We start from the raw sequence: 27,882 nt of genomic DNA, 5'->3' as shown, positions 1-27,882 counted from the left end.
AGGCTAGTCCCAGGAATCTGAAGAAAGCAAGTGTGACTGTAGCCAAAGGGGCTTTAAGTCAAGGGTGAGTGGAATCAGACCAAAGCCAGAGCATTGGCAGAGCCCCGGGAGCTTTAAGGGTTTCTGCTGGAATTGCAACTGCAACCCGGAAAGCACTGGGGGCTTTAGGTGGAGACCTAACCGTGCTTTTAGAAGCTCCTAGAGAACTTACAGATTGGAGGAGGCACAAGCTGAGGAGCCAGTGGCCACTACTGTCCCATGCTCTTGTCCCCAAGGGGCAGCAGCACCAGCCCAGCACTGCTTTTCTTGCCCTGGGTGACAGTTCTGGTGGCCCTGTCCTCAGGGGAAATAAGTGCTTCCCTTCCCTAGGGGACAGGAGCCTGTGTGCGCGAGCGTGGGTGGCGGGCAGATGAGGAGCAGGACCGGCCCAGGAAGTTCCAGGGCGGCTTGCGCACTGACCTTGGTCAGCTGGTCTTTAAACCTGGGTAATGGGCTGATTGTCTCTCCCGGAGAGAGGGAGGGAGGAGGAGTGACGGACACAGGGGCTGGCTCAGCCTCCCCGAGCAGCTCCTGCCCAAGCCCAGGAGTTGGAAGAGGAAGGAGAGGTGCCGCGCAGCTCTGCTGACCAAACCAGTTCAGGACGACACCTCAGGGCTGGGCGCTGGGCCGCCCGACTCTTGTCCACCTTCCAACCTGGCAAAGGCGTGGTTTGCAAATGGCGAAAGCGTATCCTACAGATGCTCAGGTTTATAAGGATATTGGTATTTATGGAAACTTGGCTAAAAATAACCAACGGCCATTTCTACTTTGTGTCAAAAGGAACAAAAAACAAATGTAAAGAGTAAAACCTTTTCTTTTATATTTTATTAAAATATTAACATATTCCCTGAAACTGTGGAAGTGATCCAGATTATTTACGGTAGCTGTCAGCACGGAGCGATTAAGACTGATTTCATCTGAAACGTCTATAATACACACAAATGACTTATACAGTGAAAACATTTTCATTTATCACTGAACTACATTAATAGAAATTCCATTTTAGCATCAGCCTAGATACAGAAATTTAAAAAAACCCACCTAATCCTATTTTTATTTCTGAAAGGCTTAGAAGGACCTAAACATTGGAACCACATGGTATTTATTTATTTATTTATTTTGGTGGGTACCAGGGATTGAACTCAGGGGCACTTGGCCACTGAGCCACACCCCCAGCCCTATTTTGTACTTTCTTTAGAGACAGAGTCTCACTGAGTTGCTTAGCGCCTCGCTTTTGCTGAGCTGGCTTTGAACTTGCGATCCTCCTGCCTCAGCCTCCTGAGCTGCTGGGATTACAGGCATGCACCACTGCACCTGGCCAATTATTTTAAGTGACATTCAAAACCTTCACCCCAATGAAAACAGAGGTCTGCGGCTGAATCATGAATTGAGGGGTGTGATCTTTTCCCATCACTATAAGGAAATACCTAAGGCAGTTAACTTATAAAGACAGCAGGTTTATTATGGCTGACAGTTTTGGAGCTTCCAGTCCAAGATGGGGCAGAACCATTGCTTTGGGCCTCTGGTGGAGCAGCTGCATGATAATGGCAGAACAAATGGCATAGCCCGTGACCAGGAAGCAAAAAGAGAGGGGGTGGGCTCCCACAGTCCTCTCCAAGCACATGCCTCAAGCACCTCCCGCTGGGCCCGACCCCCTGAAGTTTCCACCACCTCCCAGTAGCGTCACCCTGGGGACCAAGCCTTTGGCACACGGACCTTGGGGGGCCATTCCACCCTCAAACTAAAGCAGGGGAAAGAAAATCTCAGGCTTACTTTTGGAACTGTTTTAAAATGTCGACTGTCAGCTCACATGGGGGGCGATATAGGAGCCAGGGGTTCCAGGGCTTCACACGGATGCCCCCAGGTATCTGAGCCCCACCTTGCCCGAGCACCCCACGTCAAAGCTCTGCTCCAAGCGAGGCTCCAGACAGGTGCGTGCTCCGAGGTATCCTAGCAGGCCTGGCAGGAGGAAGCCAGCCCTGCAAGACACAGACACCCCTGGCTTGTCCACTGCCCCCAGAGCAGCCCCCGCTCCTGGGCACTGTCCTCCTGTGGCCTGGGAGTGTCCCCTGCCGCGCTCTCTGGAGCACCCTGCGATCCCCTCAGCGGCCACCTCTGTCTGGCCCCCCTTCCTTCTCTGGGGGACTGGGTGCTCTCTCCCCAGGGCTGTGCCTGGAGCCCTCCTGAGCCCCTCCCTCCCGGAGGCCGAGCAACAAGGTCCCAAGCCCCCATCTGGGATAGTCCTGGCTGCCTTCCACAGGCCCTTCCACCCTGACTTTTCCTGTCTAGAAAGTTCTCGTTTCTCCCGGCTAGCACTGTCCATCTCTCTGCCCACCCTCACAGGCCTCCATTCCCAGTTCAAAGGCCTCCTCTGCTCCGGAATCCACTGCGCGGCCCCCTCCCTGGGGTGCATCCTGTCCCCACCAAGGGGCCTCCAGGCACATGCGACCCGAGGCCCTTCCCCTCTCCGCCTGGCCTTTCCAGTGCCAAAATCATTCCCGTGGCACTTGGCGCACCTGTGAAGACTTTAAATACTCACAGTATTACTCTGCTTTTGTTGCTAGTAGCACAATACCACAGAGGGGTAAATATAAGAAAGAGGCTTATTTGGCTCCCAGTTCCTTCAAGGTTGCGGAGGGTACCCATCTGGAGAGGCCGTCTTTGCTAGCAGAGTCCCAAGGCCATGCAGGGCATCACATGGTGACCGACGTTTGGGTGCCTCAAACTAAATGGTCTCTCTTCTTTGTATAAAGCCACCAGAATTCAATCATGGGGCGACCTTATCTCATCCTTGTCACCCCTTGAAGACCCACCTCTCATCATCAGAGATTCAAGGTCCGCTTTTTTTTTTTTTGGACTGGGGATTGAACGGAGGGGGTCTTTACCACCCAGTCACATCCCCAGACCTTTTTATTGATTTTTTAAAAATTTGAGATAGAGTCTTGCTAAGTTGCTTAGGGCCTCACTACATTGCTGAGGCTGGCCTCAAATGGCGACCCTCCTGCCTCAGCCTCCCAAGTGGCTGGGATTACAGGCATGTACCTGGCAAATTTCCACTTGTTAGTATCTCACACTGGGGACTGCGAGGCAAGCACTCTACAACTGAGCTATGTCCCCAGCCCTGGGGGCTGAATTTCAACACATGAAACTCTCGGGGACACGCTCAAATGGTCAGCTCTTCCCATCCCCATGACAATACAGACTGGTAGAAGAATGTGCTGACATTCATTCCACAGAGACATATCGAGGTCTAGCAGGTGCCACATACACCGTTAGGTGCCGGGCGTTCAGAAGTGGCTCAGAAGTGCTTCTGATGGCAGTGAGTTTATGACCCATGGGATCAAACAGACGATAAACAGGTCTATAATATAATATGGAGCCGTGCTCAGAGCTCTAATGAAAAACAGGGCTGAGGCTGGAGCTCAGTGTGGCGCGCTCACCTAGCATGTGTGAGACCCTGGATTTGACCCCCAGCTCTGGAAAAATAAAGTACTGGATAAAGGGACAAAATAACAGGCAACCTGAGGAGGGGTATCTGAGCAGAGGCCTGAGTACAGTAAGCAGGGAGGCCCGTGGATGGGTGTGTGGAGCGGGAGGGTATCAGGAAAGGGCACAAAGGCTGTGCAAAGGCCCTGGGGCCAAACTGTGCACAGGGAGGAGGCCAGCATGCTGGAATACAGGGCCTGTGGCACTAAGTGGTACTGACATATGCAGGCCAGGGGTTAGATCAGGTGGGGCCTCAGGTATGTTAAGGACTATGGAGCTTAAGTGTGATGGGCATTCACTGGTAGGCCTGGATCCTGGTGGGTCTTTTATCTTTCAAAGCTTTGCCCTGGCTGTTGAGCAGAGGGTAGGGACTGTGAGGAGCAATATCGGAAGGAGGTAGACCAGACAGCTCAGTGGTTCCGACATGGATGATGGTGGCTTGGATGTCCACCTCCCAGGGCAGGGAGAAGTAGTCAGGCCCTGCATGTGCTTCGCAAGCAGAGCAGGCAGGATCTGCTGGTGGTTGGCTGCAGAATGCATGAGAAACACGGGGGACCTAGACGGCGTCGAGGCTTTGGGCCAACTGGTGAGCTGGCGATGCCATTGTTGATAAGGGAGGATCGGTTGGGGGTAGGGCTGGGAGTGAAGCATTCTATTTTAGATCTGTCCGTTTGAGTTGCTGCCAGGATTTGGTTTTGTTTTCTATGAAATAGGGACAGTATTTATTTAATAAGAAACAAACGGGATCATTTTATGTAGATGTGAACGTGCGCACACGTGTGTGTGTGTGTGTGTGTGTGTGTGTGTGTGTGTGTGTGTTACTAGGGTTTGAACCTAGGGGAACTTTATCACTGAGCTACCTCTGCAGCCTTCTTTTTTTTTTTTAAATATTTTATTTTTTAGGTGTGGTTGGACACAATACCTTTTATTTTTTTATTTTTATGTGGTGCTGAGAATCGAACCCAGGGCCCTGCACGTGCTAGGCAAGCGCTCTACCACTGAGCCACAACCCAAGCCCTCTGCAGCCTTCTTGATTTTAAAAATTTGAGACAGGTTCTCGCCAAGTTGCTGAGGCTGGTTTAAAACTTCCCATCCTCCTGCCTCAGCCTCCCCGGTCTCTGGGATTACAAGTGCGTGCCACCGACCAGGTAGGTCATTTTGTTTTGATGCTATGAAGACAGAAGGTCTATTTTTCTGTCACGCTGAAGCTAGGATAGAGTTCCCTTTAAGAGAACAGGAGGAAACCCCCCTCTTATTAGCGAGATGCTCCTGCACTTGTACAGTGAAGAAATGATGTTGGGCTGGGCGCGGTGGTGCACGCCTGTAATCCCAGTCACTCAGGAGGCTGAGCCAGGAGGATTGAAAGTTCAAGACCAGCCTGAGCAATTTAGTGAAGTCTTTAGTAACTTAATGAGATCCTTTTAAAAATAAAATAAAATAATAATAATAAAAAAAAAGGTTTGGGGATGTCCTCAGTGGTAAGGTTCAACCCCTAGTTCAAAAAAAAGGGATGATGTTGTTAATAGGCTCACTCTCCATATTTATTTTACATTTATAACAGAGCTTTTCTGTAGGTCAGGTTTTATATACAGGATAACATTCATATATGGGGCATTTAAATAGGTTATGTGTAATAAATAATTAAAATACAGGTCACAGGCATTCATGTGGAGCCTGTGCGCAGGTGCTGTTCTCAGGATTCCACGATGACCCACAGCGGCCTCTGTAGTAGGTACCGTCCCCCCCATTTGCAGATGAAACCATGGCCTGGAGAAGAAGTGGTTCCAGGTGTCACCGCTCATAAAGGGCCGAGCTGGGAGTCAACCCCTGCGGCTCTGGCTCTGCTCGTACCCTCTGTGCCAAGCAGCACAACCCAGGCTCTGAGCAAGAGGCAGGGGGACAGGACCACACAAGCCCGGCTCCCAGGGCCCCAGCAGCCCTGCCCCAGGCACCGTCCTGCCTGGGTTTTACCAAACCTCGGCTTAAGAGCAGCCAGTGGAAGGCAGCCCCTGCCCCCAGCCGTCCTCAGGCCACTGTCAGTCACCCAAAGTACCCCCTGTCCTTTCTTCTAAGGTCCTGAGGTCAGACTCCTCCCAGCATTGCCACATATAAGCTTTTTTTTTTTTTTTTTGGTGTCCTCCTTTCTCCCCGAGCTGCCTCGCTGCCTCGCTGCCAGTTGTTACAATTGCTTTAAATTCTTGCAAAAGTCACCTTTTCACTCCTGTGTTGAAGCAGGAGTGCCACACGGAGCTGAATGCTGAAGGCAAGAGATAAATATGACATGACCCCTGACCTTTCCAGAGACATTGAGTCAGAGGGCTGGTCCCTGGGCCTTTCAGCCTAGGCCCCGCTCCCAGCACCAAGGGGCGCAAAGCTAGCATCCCCAGCCTTTTATTGAGCGCCTACTATCTACGAGGCAAGCAGTGTGACTGCTGAAGATTTGGTAGGAAATCAGAGGCTCAGAGGCCTTATGGCTCCAGGGGCTGGGGTGAGTCTCCACCTGTTCCTAGCATCCTCCTGGTCCCCGGTGGGTGGGGGACAAAGTGGGCACATAAAGGCCTCAAGAGGCGGAGGAGATAGGAGCCGAAGCAGATGTGGAGAGGCGGGCGTGGCATCTGGCCAGGGCTACCTATCAGTTTGGCAAATCAGACGTTAGACTCACGCGCTACCCCGGCTTTGGAGACCCGGCCCAGCTGTGGCTCTCCTCGCCACCCGGTCTAAGTGGGCCCCCGGCCTGGGGTGCCGGGAAAAGCTGAGCTACTCAGGCCAGACTGCTAGGAAGGCGGCTGGACCGCGTGTCGCGACGCGGGGTGGGCGGTGGGGGATCTGACTCGCGCCTGGAGTGGGATCCTTCGGAAGGAGACGGAATTCAGGGCGCAGCGCCTGGACTTGGAGTCTGGGTTCCAGTCCCAGGCCTGTTGCTTACTTGAGTCATCTTGATCCAAACCCTTAGCTTCCCTGGGGCTCATTTTCATCATCGGTAAAATGGGTTTCCAAAACCTTAGGGTTAGTGCGAGGATTAAAGGGGCGAATGCTGGAAGCTCTCCTAGCGTGGTGCCCGGCACGTAGGAAACACTCCCGGGGCAGAGGTTGTAATCACCCGCTGCTCACACCTCGCCGGATCCCGGCCTCCCCGGCCCGGGCGCCCCTGCTCTCCTCCAAGGCTATTAGGGCGCGCCCTGCTTTGATAGATTTATTTGCTTGCTTGGGGCGGGGCTTGGAGCGCAGCTACCCGGAGAAGCAGGAGGTGAGGGCGAAGAAAGGCGAGAAGCGGAGGGGCTGGAGGCGAGCGAGGCGGGGCCGGGGCGGAGCCAGGCTGCGCTCCCAGGCCCGGCGCAGTGCGCACCCGGAGCCGGGGCGGGGGCGGGAGCGGGCGCCGCGGCCAATGGCGCGCGGCGCTGCGGCGAGGGCGGTGCAGGAACCCCGGTCGCTGACAGCCAAACTCGCCAACTCCGCCTTCGGCCCCGCGGGATCCCGGAGCCCGAGCCCGCCTGGGGCCGAGGCCGCCCGAGCCGCGCTTCCAGCGAACATGGCAGCAGAATGAGAAGGCTGGCGCCGGTGGGTGGCCGCCGTGGCCGCGCTGCAGCTCGAGATCCGCGTCCGGCGAGCTCCGAATCGCATCCGTAGGCGGCCTCCCGGTGGCCGCTGGATTGTTTCATTGGGAACCAGGGCGGGGGGGAAAGAAGCCCCCGCCGCCGAGCGAGTCCGTGCTTTGGGTGTCGAATCGTGTGTGCGACCCGCCGGCTGCTGAAGCGACGCGGGAGAGAACCGGCCCGGGCTGCGGCGGTGCGCACGCGGGGATGAGCCGGCCATGGAACGGCCTCGGCGGGGCGCACGGAGCCGGCCGGCGCCACAGCGGGAGCGCTGCCTGAGCCCGGGCTCCGCGGGGCTTCGGGGCCTCGGGCGCACTGGGGGAGTCCCAGACGCTGCCTCCGGGAAGGACGGGAGCCCTGCGTGGGGGACACTGCAGCAGTCGCCGTGCTGAGGAGCCCAGAGCCTGCTCCGCCCGCAGCTCGGCGCGCTGTCGGCACCCGGGCGCACCGCGGCGTGGTGGGTCTGCTGCGGGAGCCGGGTGCACGATTGGCTAAAGAGGTGTGTGTGCGCGAGCGTTGGCCTGGAGATCGCGGCAGAAGCAGAACCGGGCGAACCTGAGCAGCCATGCTTCCCGGGGTGGGCGTGTTCGGCACCAGCCTCACGGCCCGTGTCATCATCCCGCTGCTCAAAGAGGAGGGCTTCGCGGTGAAGGCGCTGTGGGGCCGCACGCAAGAAGAAGCGGAGGAGCTGGCCAAGGAGATGAGCGTCCCCTTCTACACCAGCCGCATCGACGAGGTGCTGCTGCATCAGGACGTGGACTTAGTGTGCATCAACCTGCCGCCGCCACTCACGAGGCAGATCGCTGTCAAAACCCTGGGTGAGCGCCCCCCCCCCCCGCCCCGCCTTCTCTCGGTTCCATTCCGGATGCCTTTCTCTCTCTTCTTGCCCTTTCCACATCCCGGAGGCTTACCCAGCCTCTGAACCGCCCCAGGGATCCGGGATCCCGGGTCCCACTCGGAGCTCCCCCTCCCTACTGCCTGCCCTTCTCCACCTGCGCGCTTCTGCCCTTTCTCCTGGCACCACCTGAACGCGCTTCCCCAGGTGCGCGGCGTGGAGAATGGAGGTGCGTGGGTTCGGGGGATGCAAATCAGGTGGATGCCGAGAACAGGAGCTCGGTTGCTACTCCCGGAGAGGAAACTTTGCCCTCAGCTGTGTGTGTAGTGCCGAGTGTGTGTGTATGTGTGTGTGTAGTGCCGAGTACGCACCTGGGAGAGGGGAGCGCGCAGCCCGCAATAAAAGGGCCTGAATAAAGGGCCGCACACGTGTCTGGGTTTTCGTGGGGGCGGTAGAGTACCTGCTTCTCAGCAGCTGTGCAGCCCTACTAGGGTGACTTGTTTCTTTCCACTGTGAGTGAGTTTAGTGTGAGATTAGAGATGTGACAATCGGCTGGAATGATTTCCTTCCAGGCAGGAGGAAGGATGGCTGGGAGGTGTGTGTGTGTGTGTGTGTGTGTGTGTGTGTGTGTGTGTATGGGGCTGACTATTAGAATATTTTAAGAGATGTCATAGGTTACTAAAGATAGGTAAAACCAGAGTAATTTAACCTTTGAGTGCGGCCTCCTGGGAGTTGACTTCTCCACCGATTTGGAATAATCTTTTATTTTTAGGGGATGGGGCACTCTCATTTCAGCAGCCTGGATACTTTGTATTGGAAAAGGGCCCAAAGCTGCCAGTTTGTTTTGTAAGGGTGTGATGGGATCTCCCTCATTTCCTTCAGGAATAGTTCTGAGGTTTGGTGTTGACAAACAGACTGTCACCCTCCCTCTTCATCTGGTCCACCCTCGCCCCCCCCAACTCCCTCCAGGGGGCTGAACAGCCTCCGAACTGCATTGTCAATCTCCATGCTGTGCTGAGGACAGAAAAGTGCAGGTGTTTTGCCCCCCAGCAGCTCCAGGCACCCCTCAAACAACCCCAGGGCCATGGCTCACTCTTTCCTACCCTAAGCCATTTAATAGCCCATCCTGGGGAGCTGGAGTTTTTATCAGTGAGGAAAGAAGCAAAGCTTCTAACAAGAGGAGATGGGATATCTGATGAGTTAGAGCCTGAGCATGTGCCCAAGGTTGGCAATTTTAACGAGCCTCTGGCCTTTGTGGCCTTGTCCCTTTGGTCTTGAATTGAATTCCACTGGGTTCTGGCCAATATGTCTTTTCTCTTTGATGGGACATTTATGCCGGGTGGGAAAGTCCCTTATTTACATTGGATCTGTGCAGAGCAGATAGGTTACCACCAAGCGATAGACGCATCTATAGGGCAATTTGTAGAAAACTGGTCCCTGTTAAGCTGCATCTACTAGAAAGGCCCTGTTGGAACATTGCTCCTCACCGCCCCCCCCCCCCCAAGCAGGGCAGACCCACAGAGCATCCCCAGAGCAGGGGAGTGCCAATTTGGGGAACAAGGATGTTCTTGGGTTCTGACCATCTCCGGCACTGGGACTGTGAAAAGTACTTGGGGGAGCTGGCCAGAGGAGTCATTTCTGGATACTTCTGTGCTTATTTCTCAAAATCCCCAGGAGGACTGGAGATAGAGCTCAGTGGTAGTGACTAGCGTGCATAAGGCCCTGAGTCTCATCCCTACAACCAGGAAAAAAGAACATCCCCATGACTTTTTCATTGATAAGACTAAAGTGAGTTATCTCTTCAGAACCAAATAGAGACGGCATAATTGACTTAGTTTAATAAGTTTAACTAAGGAATACGATTTTGTTCATGTTTTTGAGGTAGACTGGAGGCTCTCTTTTTTAAGCCCTCCTTTCGTAGGCAAGCCAAGGTGGTCCTTGCATATGAAAAACACGGAGAGGCCGGGTTTAGATGTGGACTTTTGTGCTAAGCCTCATCTTTCCTGGAAAATCCCCGGGTAGGGCTCCCTTTGGTCGGGCCTGCGAGTACATATGAGGTGGTCGTCTTGGTCGGCTTCACAGTCGTCTTGGTTAGAAGTTCAACCCGGTGCAGGAAGTGAAAAACCCCAAACAGTTATCAGGCTGGCCTGGCTGTTGGGGTTTACAGATGCTGGTGTTTGCTTGGAATTGAAACCAGCCAACCTTTCACCAGTCCTGGTGAATTCTTTTAGCAAAAGCCTGGGCTTTGAGTTGCCTTGTGTAGAGATGGTGATAGACCCGTGGCCTTCTGTTATGGAGATGTTTCTACTCCATAGAATCTCTACACTGCCCAAGGATGCTTCTAAGTACCGGCTGTGTGCCAGGTAGTGTGGAAGGTGCTGGGCATAGTGTCTTGTTTTGTGACTAATGTAATCCTCTAAGATCGATACTAACTAGCCCCAATGAGACAACTGAGGTTCAGAGACGTGGGATGGGTTGCCCAAGGACACACAGCTAGAGACTTGAACCCGTGGTCATTTCTTCCTTTCTTACCACCTCTACCTTGTTCACGGCCGTTCCAGATAATGGCATTGCAAAGGAGTTGGTTGGCGGCCCCACCCATGGAATCGGTTCCCACACGGTCTCCTGAATCTCTCTGTATATCTTCCCCCTCTGTGTCATCGCTTCCCCAGAGAATCCAGGGCCTCCCCTAGTTTTGAATTAGGTTCCAGCTCACCCCTGCCTGCCGCTGGCCCTGTTTCCCCTTTCAAGGCTCCCTGTCCCGTCCTAGGAAGTAACTCGTCCTGCAGGTGATGGGAGCCCCAGATTTCAGCAGAGACACACTGCTGTTGTCTCCTTGGAGGGACCCTGTTGGCTGTCATGTCCGTGGCTCTGTCAGAAGACCCTTGTCCCTTGAGGTCATGATCTCTGTCCTTCAAGACCCAGTATGTCGGCGCTTGGTAGGTCCCACCCCCTGGATATTCACAAAACACAAAATTCAAATGCTGTGAATGTACACAGTGAAGAGTAAATGTCCCCCAGTCGCTGTCTCCATCAGAGCCATCCATGTTGTTTTACACACACACACACACACACACACACATACACACGTCTTCAAGACTTTTCTAGGGATATACTGAAAATACATGTGGGAGACTTTTTAAACCCTTTTTTACACACTTGGTAATATCCAGTTCACACGGTTAAATACTTTGATATTGTTATGCGGTGTTATTGTGGAAATTTGTATATATTAAAAATATAATATCTTAACCAGCTGTGGTGGCTCATGCCTATAATCCCAGTAGTTTGGGAGGCTGAGGCAGGAGGATTGCAAGTTCAAAGCCAGCCTCGGCAATTTAGCAAGGCCTTAAGCAACTTGGCCAGACCCTGTCTCTACATAAAAATAAATGGGGATGTGGCTTAGCCGTTTAGCACCCCTGGGTTCAATCCTTGGTATGAGGAAAAAAAAAAAAAAAGGTAATATCTTAATTTAATATTATATAAAATTTAGATACATTGTATGTTTTATAAATATATATAAAGTACATAAGTATATGAGCACATATTTATATACATATAAATATTATATATAAATACATATTAATGTATTCATAAAATATACAAATATTTACACATATAATTGGTCCTTCATCTCCTTGGGTTCCACATGTGTGAATTAGGTACTAGGGAATAAGACTGATCAAATTATTTTATGTGCCTGTAAAATATGAAACAATACAGCAGGACAACTATGTACATAGCATTATACTGTATTAGGTATTCTAAATAATGTAGAGGTGATTTAAAGTATATGGAAGGACATGCTTTTTCTATGAAGGACTTGAGCATCCATGGATTTTGGTATCTGAGGGGGTTCTGGAACCAACTACCCAGAGATTCTGCAGAATAACTGTGTACACATGTATATATCTATATCATACACACATATAAAATGCAGAATGCAAACGTATCCTTGTTCCTGTTTTTAGCTATATGTATTTCATTGTATGGAAAAGTCAAAATTCATTTAACCTGTTCCCTATGACTCAACATTCAGGTTGTTTCCAATCTTTTGCTTATGCAAACATGGCATAAATAATCCTGAGCATGAGACTGATCTAATTATTGAGCATGTGTTGTTTTGCACACGAAGGTTTCTTTGTAGGATACCTGTGGGGACTGAGAGCTGGTCATTTAGCCACAGTGTTGCCAGATTAACTGGCGCCCGAAGTGGCACTGCACTTTCTCAATTTCCCCGGCACCTCTGCGGACAAGGCTCTTGACTGCCAGGTCCCCAAGGCAGCGAGGATGCTTTCACTCACCTTTGTGTCCAGAGCAAAGGGGGCTCAGGGGCAGCACCAGGCCCCAGCCAGCCTGTGGGGTCAGCCTAGCCTGGCAATATTTTGCCCACTGCCAGTCTCCCTGGAGTAACACAGTAAGCTGTCCAACCACCTCGGGGCCCAGCCTGTCTCCCATCCAGTCTGATTGCTAGACAGTGGGAAAAGTGGGTGTGTGTGGGCGCACAGATCATGCATGTGCACGCACACCTACGCTCGCTCGGACTTGCTCTTTGTTTTTGAAGGTTCCCTCGGCACCTGGAATTACACCAAGTGCCTCACTGCGATCTACCTGGCCGGAAATGGCCCTGCCTGGCCCAGCTCCCCTCTGGGACTCCCTGCCCTCCAGCCCCCTTCTTTGTTCCCCCAGGGCCACATCCCCTTCCGTGACTCCAGGCCCCCACCCGCCTGGCCGCTGTCCTTTGCCTGGAAGGCTGGTTCCTCACTGCTTCCAAAGACGAGCTCGTTGTCACTTCAGTTCCAGCTGAACTGTCCTTTAGGAGCCAGGCCTTTCCAGGCTCTCGCCTCCCGGTCATGCCTCTGTCACCCTCTGTCTCTTCTTGGTGACACTGTCAGTTTGTGACCATCCCTTTCGCTTGCAATTTTGTCTTCTTAGGGCTCTTTGTCTCTCCAGCTAGAAGGTGAGTTCTTGGAGGATGGGGCCTTTGTCTTGCTCTCCAGACAGTGCCAGTGCCTCGTCACCTGGTGGACACGCTGTAAGTGTTTGTTGAAGGATGCACCAAGGCACAACCCGTTTCCATTGCGTGCATGTCTCCCTGGGGGAAGGTGAGGAGTTGCAAACACCCGGCGCCCACCGACCTGCAGACTTTTGGTCCTACCTGCCGTAGCCTCTGCCTTCCCAGCTGTCACACACAGTCACCTTATCTGGGGATCTCTTCAAGGTGCAGATACCTGGATGGGACCTGAGAGTCACAGTTTCTGTCCAGGTCTCTGTTAATGCAGACACTGGAATAGCCAGGCACTGGAGGTGAACCGACCCTCTGCCTTTGGGAAACCAGGATGTCTCCTGCCATCATTTCTCTGCCTTGCATGGAATGCGATGACATCTGTCTTGTTGATCCCTATCCTGGCTTTTGGAGATGGCGGTGCAGATTTTCCCCGGGAAGCCTCCCTTGGGGCGGTGAGGAAGGCTAGAGGTTTTCACTGAGCTCCGATCCAGCCGCACATTGATCTTGCCCCAACTTGCTTGGCATCGTTAGCCGAGGACCTGAGCATCCTGCCTCTCCCTGCTCCACTTCACGCAGCAGCAGTTGCTTAATGCTAAGGAGGGCAGCCCGGATAGAGGTGACACAGGAGGAAACAGGGCTGAGGCTTGCAGGCCACTGTTGCCACGCCAGCCAAGACATGGCTGCAGAGGACGACGAGGGTGGACTGGGACTTGCTGGTGACCATGCTGAAATCCTAGCCAACGCTGCAGGCCCAGTTCATCCTCAAGGTTTCTTTTGGATCTGCTCCTATCTTAACACTCTGGAAGAGGGTGACTCTAGTTTTTCTCCATGGGTTCCTGCCCCTGTGCGCTGCAGGAAATGATTTCAGTCTATCAATTTGGTGAAGAGTTGAGGGAGCCCTGGGGCATTATGGAAATGAAAGAAATTACCCTGCTCACTGTTAGGAAAAGTCAAGCCTCACCAATCTCATTTCATCTCACTGAAATTAGGTGCTGTTGAACGACCCTTTTGTGGGCGATATCTGACTTTGAAAACAGATAATTCTGCAGAAGTTTAAATTGGAGTAAGAAGCTAGATGAAGACACTGAACATTTTGGTACCTGAAACTGAGGGAGAATGACCACAACAAAAAAAGTAGAAGTAAATAGCATGTTTTGAGGGTTTCACCAAGAATGAAATACAGAAGGCAATTCATTATGGATTTCGATCCAGGGCAATCATGGCCCAGCAAAGAGCATCCTAATATTATTGGATGTGTGTTTTAGAAGGTAACCAATGATAGGAAAGACTTCCAGTTACTACCATGTGACTATGGGAGAGGTACCTGTCCTTCCTATGGCTCAGTTTTCTTAATAAAATGGAGGAAATGACAATGTCATATGGTGTGGTGATTAAAATGAGGGGTATGTAAATACTTGGGTTTTGTCCTCCGTCAGTTATCTGCATCAGCTCAACAAACATTCCTTTTTACTTCTCCTGAGTATGATCAGTTCTGTAGCCTGTCTCAATTGGTGCTTTGACAGATGTTCCTTTTTTTTTTTTTTTTTTTGGTACTGGGGATTGAACCCAGGGCACTTAACCACTGAGCTACATCCCTAGCCATTTAAAAAAAAATTAATTTTGAGACAGGGCCTTGCTAAGTTGCTGAGACTGGCTTTGAACTTGCAATCCTGCCTCAGCCTCCTGAGATGCTGGGATTACAGGCATTTGCTGCAAATCTAGTACAGCTGGCCATCTGTGACTGAGAGTTTTACAAGCTTGAACCAATTACCGGTTGAAAATATTTTAAAAGAGAAATTGCATCTGCCTTGAACATGTACAGACTTCTTTTTTCCCTTGTCATCATTCCCTAAACAATACAATAGAAAAACTGTTTATATTGTCTGAGGTATTATAAGTCATCTGGAGATGATTGAAAGTATACGAGAGGATGTGTGTAGATTGTATGCAAATACTGTGCTGTTTTACACAAGGGATTTGAGCATTCGTGGAGTTTAGTATCCTTGGGGGTCCTAAAACCAGCCCCTGGCAGATACCAAGGGACAGCAGCCCTCGATTCACAGATAAGTGATTGGTAGAGGTGCTGATGCTACTGTCAGGTCCTCACTGTGCTCCTAGGAAGATTTGTGGTCACTTGTGTTGAGGATGCTGGCCATCTCATGGGACCCAGGAGCAGGGATGGGCCAGGTGTCGGGCACCTAGCCATAGACTCCCGGGGTCATTCGGTTCCCCTCTGACAGCCTCGTCACCCACCCCTTTTCACACCAGCCTCCTTTGCTTCGCGGGCCCATGTGGTGGACAAAATAATTGTCCACACGCCGCAGCTCCCAGATCTACAAATCACAGGCGTGTCACCTGGAAAGTACAGCCCCGTCTTCCCGGTTGTCTCGGCTTGTGTCTGCTGCACTCCTGGCTCTGTATTTTCTGGGGTCACTCACAAACTAGGGACTCATCAAAAATGTTGCTGGGCCCACTCAGCTGGATGGCAGTGGGTGGAGGAGGGCCGAGTGGACGCTTTTACAAACGTAGAGGATTCTTGACCGTGTCGAGTCCTGACTGAATGAAGTGCACACCTGGTATCTCTTTGCCTTTTTAATGACCGCAGTGAAGCAGTGGAAGGAAAGTGGGGGGTGGGGGTACCGAGGATCAAACCCAGCAAGTGGTTCTGATTCACATCCCCAGCCTTTTAAATTTTTTTATTTTGAGACAGGGTTTTGCTAAGTTGCTAAGGCTGGACTTGAACTTGCCATCCTCCTGCCTTTGCAACCAACACTCTACAGTGCACCATGTTGTTAAGCTGTGAAGATTAGGACATCAGGGGTAGTCAGTGCATTTTATTTTATTTTACTTTTTCTTTTTTGCAACAGGGAATTGAACCCAGGGACACTTTACCACTGAGCTACATTCCCAAACCCTTTGTATTTTTTAATTTTTTTTGTGGGGTGGGGTACCAGGGATTAAATTCAGGAGTACTTGATCATGGAGTCACATCCCTAGCCCTATTTTGTATTTTTTTTTTTTTTTTAGATTCAGGGTCTCACTGAGTTGCTTACTGCCTGACTTTTGCTGAGGCTGGCTTTGAACTCACGATCCTCCTGCCTCCACCTCCCGAGCCACTGGCATTACAGGTGTGCACCACCACACCTGGTCCCATCTTATTTTTAATTTAGAGACAGGGTCTCACTAAGTTGCTTAGGGCCTTGCTAAATTGCTGAGGCTGGCCTTGAACTTTCAATCCCGCCTTAGCCTCCTGAGCCGCTGGGATTAGAGGTGTGCATCACTGTGCCTGGCCAATTTCCACTTCTAAATATCTCACAAAGGGGACTGAATTTCAACACATGAAGCTTTGGGGGACACACTCAAACCATGTGTATGTCACGGCCAGGGATGTGTTGGTCCCTTTTCCATTGCTACAATGAAATGCCTGAGGCTGGGAAATTTGTAAATAACAGAGGTTTACTTAGCTCAGGGTTCTGGAGGTCCAGGAGCCTGCCACTGGTTTCTGCTCAGCTCTGATGAGGCCCTTCTGGCTGCGTCACAGCATGGCAGATGGCATTATAGGCTTGCACCACCGTGCGGGGTAGTCAGTGCCTTTTCCACTGATGAGGTCTTCAATTCCCGATTGGTCTCTGGAGACAAAACCCTTTGTTATTTGCACACACATCCCATGGATTCTGTTTCTCAGGAGGATCCTGACTGATAGAGATTTTGCCACCTGGCCAGGTAAACTGGTCATGGAGTACCTGAAAGTCAGGTCCCACAAGTCTGGGTCTAGAAAGACATGCTGGAGCAACTGCCCCGTCCAGTTCAGCCGTGAGCCTCTGAGCACTTTCCCTCCAAGCAGGAGGCCCTGTAGGTGAAGGTCCTGTTTAGTTCAGACTCAGCCTGAGGGAGCCTTGGGGGAAGCCCTGTCACCCACCTTGATGCTTCGCCCTGTCAGATTCTACACTGTCTACAGGGCCTCTGGGGTTTGCTCAGGTCTGAGATGCTTTGGGGTTTAGACTTTTCTTGACAATTGTTGCTGTCCTACTTTGTAGTTTTTAAAAACCCAGAAAAATGACTTTATATTGAAAATAATACAGTTTTCAAAAATTCCAGTTTCTAATTGTGACAGCCCTTGGAACATTCAGCCACTCTTCTGGTTAGCGTAATAGCCATCAGCGAAAACTAGAAGATTCTGAAGCCCCCAATCAAGTCGGTTTGTGGCTTTAGCATTTTTTTTTTTCCAGGAAAGCTTTTAACTAGCTAGCTTTATACTATAAGATTCACCTATGCACTCCAAAGATTTTTAGTAAATGTATGTAGTTATGCAACCCATCGCTACACAAAAGAACATTTAGAGCATCTCCATCCCCTGGGTTCCTCTGCCTGTTTGCAGATGATCCTGTTCCCACCATGAGCCTCAGGCAGCCACTGATCTGCTTTCCGTCTCTACAGTTTGCTTTTCCTAGAAATGTCATATAAATGCAATCTCATAATGTGTAGTCTTATGCAGCCTCATAATGTGTAGTCTTCTGTATCTGGGTCCTTTCACGGGGCATCGTGATTTCCATGTTCATCTATATTGTTGCGAGTGTTAGAAGTACATTTCTTGTTACTGCCATGGAATAATCCATGGTATGAATATAACACATGTCGTGTCTCTACCCATCATCTAATGGGTCTTCTTATTATTTCCGGGCTTGGCTATTAAGAATAACATTGCAGTGAACATTTGCATACAAGTCTTTCGCAGATCCTCATTTTCATTTCTCTTGATCAGACACCTGGCACTAGAATTGTTGAGATAATAGGGAGTGTATATATTTGACTTTTGGAGAAACTGCCAAACTGTTTTTCTAAAGCAACTGCACGCTTTTCCTCTGCCACCGGTGATGTAGGAGCGTTCTGATTTCTCATCCCCAGCACTTGCTATTGTCAGTCTTTCTGATAAGAGCCATTAGAGGTGGTGTGTTGCGGTGTCTCATGAATTTTGATCTGCATATTCCTAATGACTAATGGCGTCTTTTCTTGGGTTTATCATCCAGTCACGCCTCCTCTCTGGTGAAATGTCTATTCAAATCTCTTGTCCATTTTTAAATAGGCTTTTGTCATCCTGTTATTGAGTTGTAAGTGCTGGTTTTGTGATTTTTCTTAGTTTGTTATAGTAGCAGGCTTCATTTGGGGAAGGGGTAGAGTCACCCCCCCTCCATCCCCTGTCCTTTGTTTTTGATTTCTGGAACTAGTACAGTGGGACTATTTCTCCAATCCAAGTAAAGTGAGCTTTGCAAATATTTACTAAAATGGCTCATTATGTCGAAGGCGGAGAAGGCTCAGGAGGGGCTGGTCCTGGGGCTGCAGCCCTGCACGGAGCCCTGATAAATGCACTCTGCTGGGCATGTTTGCAATTTACAGATTATCTCCAGTGCCCACGTGGGGTCTCCTAATCCCCTATTTTTCTCAGCGCCTGGAGACTATTTCTCTTTTTTCCATTTATTTTTATTCAGTTAGTGCCTTTTGGATGCCTGCAGCTCTCGCTCTTGGCTGTGGTGAGAAACAGCCCAGAGAGTAAGACATGGGTTTGTCCTTGGGAAAAGAGAACCATAGGCAGACACACGGAGGCAGCGGGGTGTGTAGCGAGGAGCAGGGTGAACGTGGAAATCACGATGCCCCGCGAAAGGACCCAGATACACAGTGTGGTGCCCGGAGGGAGGGGTTCACCTAAGGCAAGTGAATGGTCCCCCTCCCAGGTCAGCCCTGGGTGAAGAGTGCAGGGGGCGGGGGGAGCTTCCCAGGGCCAGTGTGCTGAGGGCACTGGAACAAAGGAAGGCGACGGAGCAGACGTTGTGACAGAAGCCTCCATAAATGTGTGTGTGTGTGTGTGTGTGTGTGTGTGTGTGTGCGCGCGAGAGAGAATATGGGAGATACTCATCGGGCTGGGACCTGGAAGGGGCGCCTGCTGATTGCTGGTGAATGATTACTTCCTCTTCCCTGCCAAGCACCAGGGGGGAACTTGAGTTTGGGGTTAGAGATAAGATGTCCAGGACCTGTGGGGAAGGGCCCTGCAGTCCCCACTGCCCTTCCTCTGGGACAGCTGTGTGGTCCCTGGGGTGCTGCGGGCTGGGGAGGAGCTGAGAGCTGGAAAGTCTGGGAGATCTTTGGGAGGAGCTGGGGCTTCCCCTGGAGCAAGAAGAGGGGCCAGGTTTAAAGAATTTTAAGGGAAGGTGTAGAATGTTCTGGAGTCTTCCACGGCTGCCCCGGGAGCTACCTGGTGTTGCGCACCGTTGGCCACCTAGGACGATGTTAGAGTGGTCTGAGGGTGTCCAAGGTTCTCAGCAGTCCACTATACATTTCAGAATAGCCAAAGGAAAAGGGTTTGAAGGCTGCCAACACACCGGATGGAGAGTCTTTGGGGCAATGCTAATTACCCTGCTCTGATCATTGCACATCAAAGACAAGTATGGAATTACCCATCAGTTCAGCATTGATAAGTACAGATATCACGTTTCGATTTCAAAATTAGGAAAAAGAATGTCTGATATCCTAAAACTATTTTTCTTCAGCAGCGGTCAGTGCCCCTTGCGAGGTCCTCTCCCCTAGGATCCCACACAGTGACAGTAACAAATGACAGCGCTCTTGGGTGGGCGAGGGAGACAGCCTGCAGGGCGCTGGAGAGGACCTGGTGGAGAGGAGCCGGATGGTGGCCTTAGAGGGGGTGGAAAGAGCAGCTGGAGACGCTGTGAAGATAAAAGTCCTGTGTGTGATGGAGTCGGGCAGCTGGGGACAGGAGGGTGGGAAGGTCTCGCCCCTGGTTTGTGCTGCTGTTGGGTGGTGCTGGTGACTCGTGCCCTTGGAGGACGTTCACGTGTGACGTGGGGACGTGCCAGTCTGCGTTCCTCTAGAGCTGGAGGAGATAGTGACTCTGGGCCGTCTCAGAGTGGCTGCCCTTGTGGGAGATGGCTTCAGGAGGAGGCCACAGAGGTAGAATGAGTAGTTAATTCTTGACTCGGGATCTGCAATTCAGTCACCAGCACCCTGTGAGGCTACTGCCGCAGGTAGATTTTTTAGAAGATCCCCAGATGAGACACCTCACGTATCTTTGTTGCTGTATTTCAAAAGGAAAATTTCCCTGTGAAATTTGATCTCACTCTGTTGAAAGTGGTGCACCCCCATGTTTTTCATCAGAGGAAAACCCAGCCAGTTTTAGGAGACGGTTCCATCAGATCCCAGAACGCCTGGGGGACTGTGGCAATGTGGGTGTGGGAGACCTGGGTTGGATCCTGGCCTTGCCATGAGCTATTGACCCCTTCACTTAAGGAGTCTCTGTTTCTTCATCTGTAAACAGAGATAATAAGAATAACTAGATCTGAAGTTTGTTGACCTAAACAGGGCTTTGTTCAACTTGAATGCTCAATAAACATGAAGATCCTGCTTAATCAGGACACGTTGGGGTGAACTGGGGTCCATTCATTCTTCCCTTCCCTCTGCACTGTCAGGATCCATGCTGAGCAATGGAATAGCTGTTAGCCACATGTGGTTCTTTAAATTGACATAAGCTAAAACTAAACAAGAGGGAAAATTCAGTTCTTAGTTGCCGTCGTCACATTTCAAGTGCTGGAAGGCCACTCGTGGCTGCCATATTGGATGGCGTGACATGGAGCATTTCCATCTCTGAAGAAAATTCTGTTGGACGGCACTAATCCTGAAACTGGGGATATAGCTATGAGCAGAGCAGTTGCTTGTGTTTAGTCTAAACATAGATTTTTTTTTTTTTTGAGAAATCCAAATTTTTGGATGTGTTTCATTTTCTCCAAGGAATGGGATAATAGGGCGTCAACTCTTGGGATGCTTGTGTCTCAGAACTAATTAGTAGGTGTTTCACGAGGTCCAGGCACATTCTTCTGGATTTATTAGGAAGGACTCTTATTAATAAGAAGGGCGTCAGGTGTGGAAAGTTTCCTAAATTTCCCATGAGAAGTTGGGAATGATCCATCAAGTAAACGACCCGGCCCCCACCTTTCCTCCGTTTCACCCCAGGACTTTAGGTAGCAGATGGCACAGACCAGGGAGGAGTGTGCCAGGGTAGGAATTCTGTCAGTGTAGGGACGGAAGCAGAGAGAAGCGAAGGGACTTACTAGAATATGTGGGGAAGTTTCTAGATGCCAGGACTCTTGATCTTTCAAGAACCTGTGAGAACACTGAGCAGCCAGTTCCCGAGGACTTGGGCTGAGGGGAAGAAGAATTCCGATTTCCCATTAAGATGGTTTTCTACTTCTGCGTGACAGTGGGGGACACAGGGGCCCTGACTTATTCCCCCTCTCTTCACTTACCCCTGTCCTTCCCATCATCTAAGGGGAGGGGCTAAATAAATACTTAGAGCATGAAGCCTCGACTAATAGGTCATTGCCATTTTGCTAATTATTATTGCTTTTTGTGATACCGAGAAAGCCGTATCCGTTTGTGCACACGCTCCTTGGGGAACTGGGACTGTGAACTCGGGCTTGCTGGAGCTCCGTGCTGGAGGCAGGGATGGGTGTGTATTTGTGAAGGTGTGAACACACACACGCACGTGCACACACACACACGCACAGGAGCACGCTTCTGCCAGAATGACTCGACTGGAGTCAAGGGCAAAGCAATGATTTGAGACGACTTGATATTTAAATGTGTCCCTGGAAGCCCTGCTCATCTCCTATGTGAATATAAATAATCAAAAGTGGGTGGGGAAAGCGAGATTAGTTCCCCTGCTCTGTCTCCTTTCCCTTTCCAAAGGATCTGGGGCGTTGGAGGAGAGGCACGGCAGCAGGCCGGCAGACCTAGGTGGAAACGCACATGGCTGTCTGTGTGAGCCCTGCTCCCTGCAGCGCCAGCCACCCACGTGGGACATTTGTTTACACCTCACGCTGCTGCTCCCAGAGAGTCCTGGGGGACAGGTTCACAGCCCCAGGGGATGTAGCTGCCTGACTTAATATGCACAGCCGTTCATATGGGTGCAGAAGGCCGTCTGGCTCTCTCCGGGAGGCCTCTGGGTACCACAATGCCACGTTTGTCTGTAGAAGTACGATTTAGCCAGTCATTCTTGCCTGAATGCAGCTGCCTCCATCTGCAGGCTGTGGGGGTGGGGGATTCTCGGTGCCTCCAGAGCTGACATTGGCTCCTCCGGCCCCCAGACCCAGGCAGGATTACCCTGACAGATGTGCTGTCACATTCAGGCCCTGGGGAGGCCAGTGGGACTCCCATGCTATATCCTCGGACAAGAGTCCCTGGCTTACATACCTAGCAGTTTTCAAACTAGTCTAACATTTGTCTTCCCACCGGTTAATTGAGTACCTACATGGTGTAAGGAGACATCCTGGTCATGGAAGCGAACAGGTCAAGGCCAAGAAGATATGACATCTTCTCTGAAGGAGCTTGTGGTCCATCCGGAACCTACCCATCACATTTGAAATGAGAAGAGAAATTAATATTTTTTAAAATTAGTTCACTATGGAGGCATATGATATTGGGGTTCATTTTGACAATTACACAAGCCTGGAATATAATTGGCTCCAATTCAGTCCCTAGTATGTCCCCTTCCCCTTTCCTCCTCCCTATCTCTGTTCCCTTTCCTCTACTCCATTTATATATTTATAAATATATATATATATTTATATATAGGGTTTTTTATATATATAGGGTTTTTATATATAGGGTTTTTTTTTTTTTAAAGATTAGTGCATTATGGATATACATAAAGGTGAAATTCACTGTGGTTATTCATGTATGTACCTGGGAAAGTTAGGCCAGATTCATTCTACCCTTCCTCCCTTTTCTCATCCCTCCTGCGTCCCCCTCGATACCCTTCCTCTATTCCCCTGATCTCTCTTCTTTAGGGAAATTAACACCGTGAAGGGTATTTTCTGAGGAGCAGGCCTGGAGATACAAGTGTAACCTCGCATAGCTGACTCCCAGGTGGACATTTACATCTCTCTCCCTCTTGCTAGTAAGAAATTTAACTACAGGGAAGTTAAATATTACATCGTGGAATCTAAGTCATGGATTCTTTTCACATTCTAACATCTGAAATGTGGATGCATTTTTTTTTTTTTCTTTTTACTTTGATACAGGGTCTTGCGGGGTAGCTGAGGCTGACTTTGAACTTGTGATCCTCCTGCCTCAGCCTCCCGCATTGCTGGGATACAGGCCAGCGCCACTGCTCCCAGATGAATGATTGTATTGCATTTTTTAAAAAATTGAAGTGAAGCTAAATGGCCCACTGGAGTGTAGGGCTAAGGTGGACCTGAGGAGTGGGCTGCGTCCCTGCATCAGTGTAGCCGTGTTCTGGGGCAAGGGTGAGATGTGACCAGTGGAGGCTTTTCTGTCCTCGGCGAGGGCCATCCTAGGAGATACAGGTGACTGCTGCCCATGCCTGACTGAGTCCTGAGAAGTCCCCAGGTGCGGGCCTGTGTGTTCATTATTATCACAGTGCCCCGTGGCCAACACGGCAGACGAGAAGCAAGGTCTGTGAATGCCGTGGCTGACCTGGATTCAGAGAGCGGTGGCAAGGGCTCTGTGGGAGGAGTGACCACTTGTGACCAGGTATGCTCCATAGACTTGGTGGGCACGGCCCCCTACGTGCTTAAAGCAACAGCGTCCCTCCGTGGGTTCTAATCGAGTCATTTTTCTGAGCAGCTAACAAGAAAAGCGGAGAAGGGAGACCGGCTGGGGAATTTGGCACCTTGGCTGGGAGGCCACAGAGAACAGTGGACGCCTGTTAGCTTAGGAGGACTGTCTCCTGGTGCCCAAGAGAAATCGAGTTGCCGAGGAGGGGAGTGGCTGGCCAGCCTCCTTAGGGCCGAACCCAGGTCTCTGGAGAGCGCGTTTCTTACCCTGTTGAATCATTGACTCCCTCGGGGCTTCTGCTTTCCCAGCAATGGCGAGGCTGACTTCTAGGAAGCTCCCCTAAGGAAATGGCATCAAATAGTGGTGACGGAAACACCCACCGACTCAGTAGTGTTCACCGATGCCTTATTGGTAATCAGTGAAATACTAGAAACAATAAATATCACTCCATCTCAGAGCAGATAGGTGCATCCCGCCTTCCTAGTACACACTCACCCTTGCCCGGAAAATTCAAGTCTGGAAGGTAAGAGGGCCAAATCCTAATGATGGTTATTTCCAAATTGTGGAATTATGGATTTTTTTTTTCCCTCTCGTCTATATTTTCAATCTTTTAAAAATATGGTCATAGTGGGTCCAGTGAGGTGGTACACGCCTATAATCCCAGCGATTCAGGAGGCTGAGGAAGGAGGATCACAAGTTCAAGGTCAGCCTGAGCAACTTAGAGAGAGAGACTCTGTCTCAAAATAAAAAGGACTGAGGATGCGTTTGATTCCCAGTAAAACACACATACACACAAGTTATGGTCATAGCTGTTAGGGTCTGTAAACAAGTCAGGATGGCGCCTGGCATTTTGCCAGAGGGAGTGGTTTGTGAAGTAACGCCAGCGAGCCATTAAGTGTGGAGATTCCTTATTGGTTGACTGCTGTATCTAGTTTATGTTAATTAAGATAAGCTGTGTGGAATGTATATACACCCCTCCTGTCCTACAATAAACGGCTCCCACTCCTGCTGTATCCATGTACACAAGTTCCTCGTCACCCCCCCCCCCCCCCCCAGCTATTTTGCTGCAGCCTGACTGCGGCAGATGGTGGGGAAAATAAGTTTATTTTTCAAAAGAAAGAGAAAGGGCTGGGCCTATGGCTCAGTGTTGAGCACGTGTGAGGCCCTGGGTTCGATCCCCAGCCCCACCAAACCAAGAGACAGTAGCATGGTCTGATTGGGGGACTCTCCAGTTCTTCCGTCCTGTGATCCTTTGGGCCTGGGCGCTGTCCCCAGGTGTCTGTACATGTGTTTGGTGAAGGAAAAAGGAGTCCCACATTGTCCCAAGGGAAAGGCCGCCTCTTTGGGGAAGCAGAAGCGGGTGATTGTAGTCCAGGGGCATTGCTGCTGCTGGGTGAATCCGTGGGCATGTCTCTGGGTCTGGATGGGCCACAGGTGCCTGGCTGCAGGGTGGTTTGTCTATATCCCACCGTGTGTGGCCAAAGCCCGCGCTGTGCTGGGCACACCCAGCCGTTCCCTCTGCCTCCAGAGCTTGCCCCTGGGTGGGAAGAGGCTCTTGCAGCTTCCCAGAGGCGGAGGGATGGTGCGCCTGCCCTGTTCCAGGTTCTATTCCCCCCTTTCTTTGCAGGAAGCTGCTGCTCAGCCAAACCCACATTGGTGTCTATGGTTTGCAGCTTCAGAACGCTGACCCCGAGAAAACCCGTCACCTCCTGCGTGGGGTGTTACGCATCCAAAAGGGTGCTGGCCTGGGAACCTGGACGGGGTGCTTCTTGTCCCAACACCTCACTGGACCCACTATGACCTTGGGCGAGTGACCTCCCCGGCCTAGGCTTTCTCTTCCTGTAAAATGCAGACGCTAGAGCCGGTTTTTAAGAGCTCCTTCTAGTCCCTACCCTGTGTGTCTAATAACTCACTTTAAGAGCTTGGCACCGACAGGCCAAATTGGTGGTTGGTAAATATTTTAAGGTGTTGTTTTATTGCCGCCGCTGTCACGGTTGATCAGCTTGGCATTCACTTTTCCCGATCAGTTGCACAAACCTACAGGATTCTGCTGCACACCAGGAAGCCCTGTTCCCTTTATCTTCAGGGGAGGAGAAGACGCATTCCAGGGCAAAGGGGCGTGGCTGGCGAGTCTCCCGGGGACAGCAGAGAGCGCGTGCCTACAGGCACACATGCCCTTCTGTGTGTGGACGTGCGTGTGTGTGGCGTGTGCACCTGCCCACGTGTGTTGTGCCCTCCATGGTGGGTTTCTTTTTCCCCCTTAAATTTTCCTTGATGACTGCACCAAGAACATGTCTGTATGGGTAGGTGTTTTCACCAGCTGTCAAGCCAGCAATTCAGTGGGGCGCCTCTTAATCGCTGGGCACAAATTTACCAGCATGGTGGGCGTTTGTGGAAGCTGCTTCTGCAGGCGTTTCATGAAACCACTTGTTCTCCATCGCACCGAGGAATGACGTGGTTTTGCACCTTGACGTGGTTGCGTGGCCCTGAGCAGATCCAGGAATATTCACGCCAACCGACTCCAGGTCAGAAATTGTGTCATGGACAGTTTATGGGAGGCCACAGGCAGGGAGGTGAGGGAGAATGTCACCCTGTTGTGTTTGAGTCATCTGCAGGTGCAGGGCTGCTTATGTGGGTGCTGGTGGCAGATGGGCTCCCTTGGTGGGTAGTCACCCTTCCTAAAAGGGAGAGGAGGACGTGACGTTGATGATCTCTGTGGGTGGAGAGTTTTGCTGTTACTGATCATGACCCGGGCAGAGGAATTAGTCAACCTCACCAAACCAGTAAGAAGATAAAAGCCAGGGAGCGCCTTGTAAGGAAGAGAAACCCGGTTCCCTCTCCTCTCTCCTTCCTGCTCCTCAGATTAAAAACCCACACCAGATGGCCACCAGGAGAAGGCACAGTCTCATCTTCCTGTACCTTCCAGCCAAGTTACATAACCAGAGCGGCTCAGGATCAGCACAGAATGAGGGAGCCAGTGAGCCTTCCCTGCATCCCCGGGGGACATTTTTGGGTCGTCCAGCCTCGGGGTGACACCCATCTTTCCCAGCCCTAATTTGGCGCTTAGTTTCAGCGTTTGACGGTCATAAATAAATGGGAAGGTTTCCTAAGATTCAGCCCTAAATGAGTAGGCCTGCATTTAGAGAGAGTTCGGTTGGTTCTTGTTTGCAGAGATGACTTGGTGTGCTGACAGCGACCCCCCAGTGGGGTGTCAGATGACCTGGGTTTCATTTTAAATGTGCTGACAGGGCATGCGGATCTGTTTGCTCTTTCCTGTAAATGTTTTTTAGGGAGATGTGGAATCTTGGTAGGAAGGTTCTTATTCCTTGCATTGACTCACCTGTGGTCTCCTACAAATTCTCAGCTTTGCCGTCCTTGACTCCTCTCATAAAGCTAGCGCTTCCTTCCCAGTGGCTTGGGAGGCTGAGGCTGGAGGATCGGGAGTTCAAAGCCAGCCTCAGCCAAAGCGAGGCGCTGAGCAACTCAGTGAGACCCTGTCTCTAAATAAAATTCAAAATAGGGCTGGGGAGGGGGCTCAGTGGCCGAGTGCCCTGAGTTCACTTCCTGGACCCCCCCCCCAACAGAATGAGAGCTTCCTTACAAGGTCTATTGGGATCCCGAGGAGGCTCCTAAGGTCGGGGTGTGTAGGCTGTACCCCAGGCCAGTTACAGCAGAGTCTCTGCGAGTAGAAAAGAACATGGGCATTTAAAAAAATTTTTTTTAAAAATGCTGCTCAGAGTTAAAAACCTCTTGCTCCAGCCGTGCTTCTCAGACTTTAACATGCAGACAGTCCCCTGGGCATCTGGCTTAAACGTAGATCCTGGTTCTGTGGGGCCTGGGATTTTGTGTTTCTAACAAGCTTCCAGGGGCTGCTGCGGCTGCTGGACCCAGCTTTAAAGAATAAGGTTTGGAATCAAAGCTTCGGCTGGCCAACAAGCCACCGTGGGGGCCCAGTCATTATGTTTGCCAAAAAAGTGGCGTAGTGGGCATCCTACAGGGGTGAGTAGAGGTCAAGGAGCTGACCAAATCAGGGTGGCTGCACGTGAGACGTGGTGTTCCAGGATGAGGAGGGTTGTTAGTCAAGGGTTATTAGTCTCGTGTTTCTCCTGAGAAACAGAAGTCTCCTTGACTAATAGAGACACCCACATACATGGACCAAGTGTGTGCAGCAGGTAGCAAGAGAGGATGCATGCACACAAGTGAGTGGTACACCAGCACAGAGGGATAGAGACCAGGGAAGGGTTGATAATGTAGTTCAAATCCATGGCAGGTGTGCTGGTACGGTGCCTCTTCTTTAAGGGAGATCAGTCTTCAAAAAAAAAATAATAAAATAAGGTCTT

The 27,882-nt window shown here is 50.9% G+C and overlaps 1 protein-coding gene across 1 annotated transcript in view; it reads left to right on the top strand.

Moving 5' to 3' along the window:
* Positions 1-7,003: 7,003 nt before the first annotated feature.
* Gfod1 (Gfo/Idh/MocA-like oxidoreductase domain containing 1) overlaps positions 7,004-27,882 on the top strand; it is a 98,349-nt gene continuing 77,470 nt past the window's right edge. Inside the window, exon 1 of the mRNA XM_076859206.1 lies at positions 7,004-7,936. Coding sequence (XP_076715321.1) covers positions 7,684-7,936 — 253 coding nt within the window. The 5' untranslated portion in view covers positions 7,004-7,683. The remainder of the gene's footprint in view (positions 7,937-27,882) is intronic.

Source organism: Callospermophilus lateralis, chromosome 6, assembly GCF_048772815.1.
Source record: "Callospermophilus lateralis isolate mCalLat2 chromosome 6, mCalLat2.hap1, whole genome shotgun sequence".
Taxonomy (NCBI): Eukaryota; Metazoa; Chordata; class Mammalia; order Rodentia; family Sciuridae; genus Callospermophilus; species Callospermophilus lateralis.
Note: the sequence above shows the minus strand (reverse complement) of the source record. Positions and strands in the feature narration are given on the sequence as shown.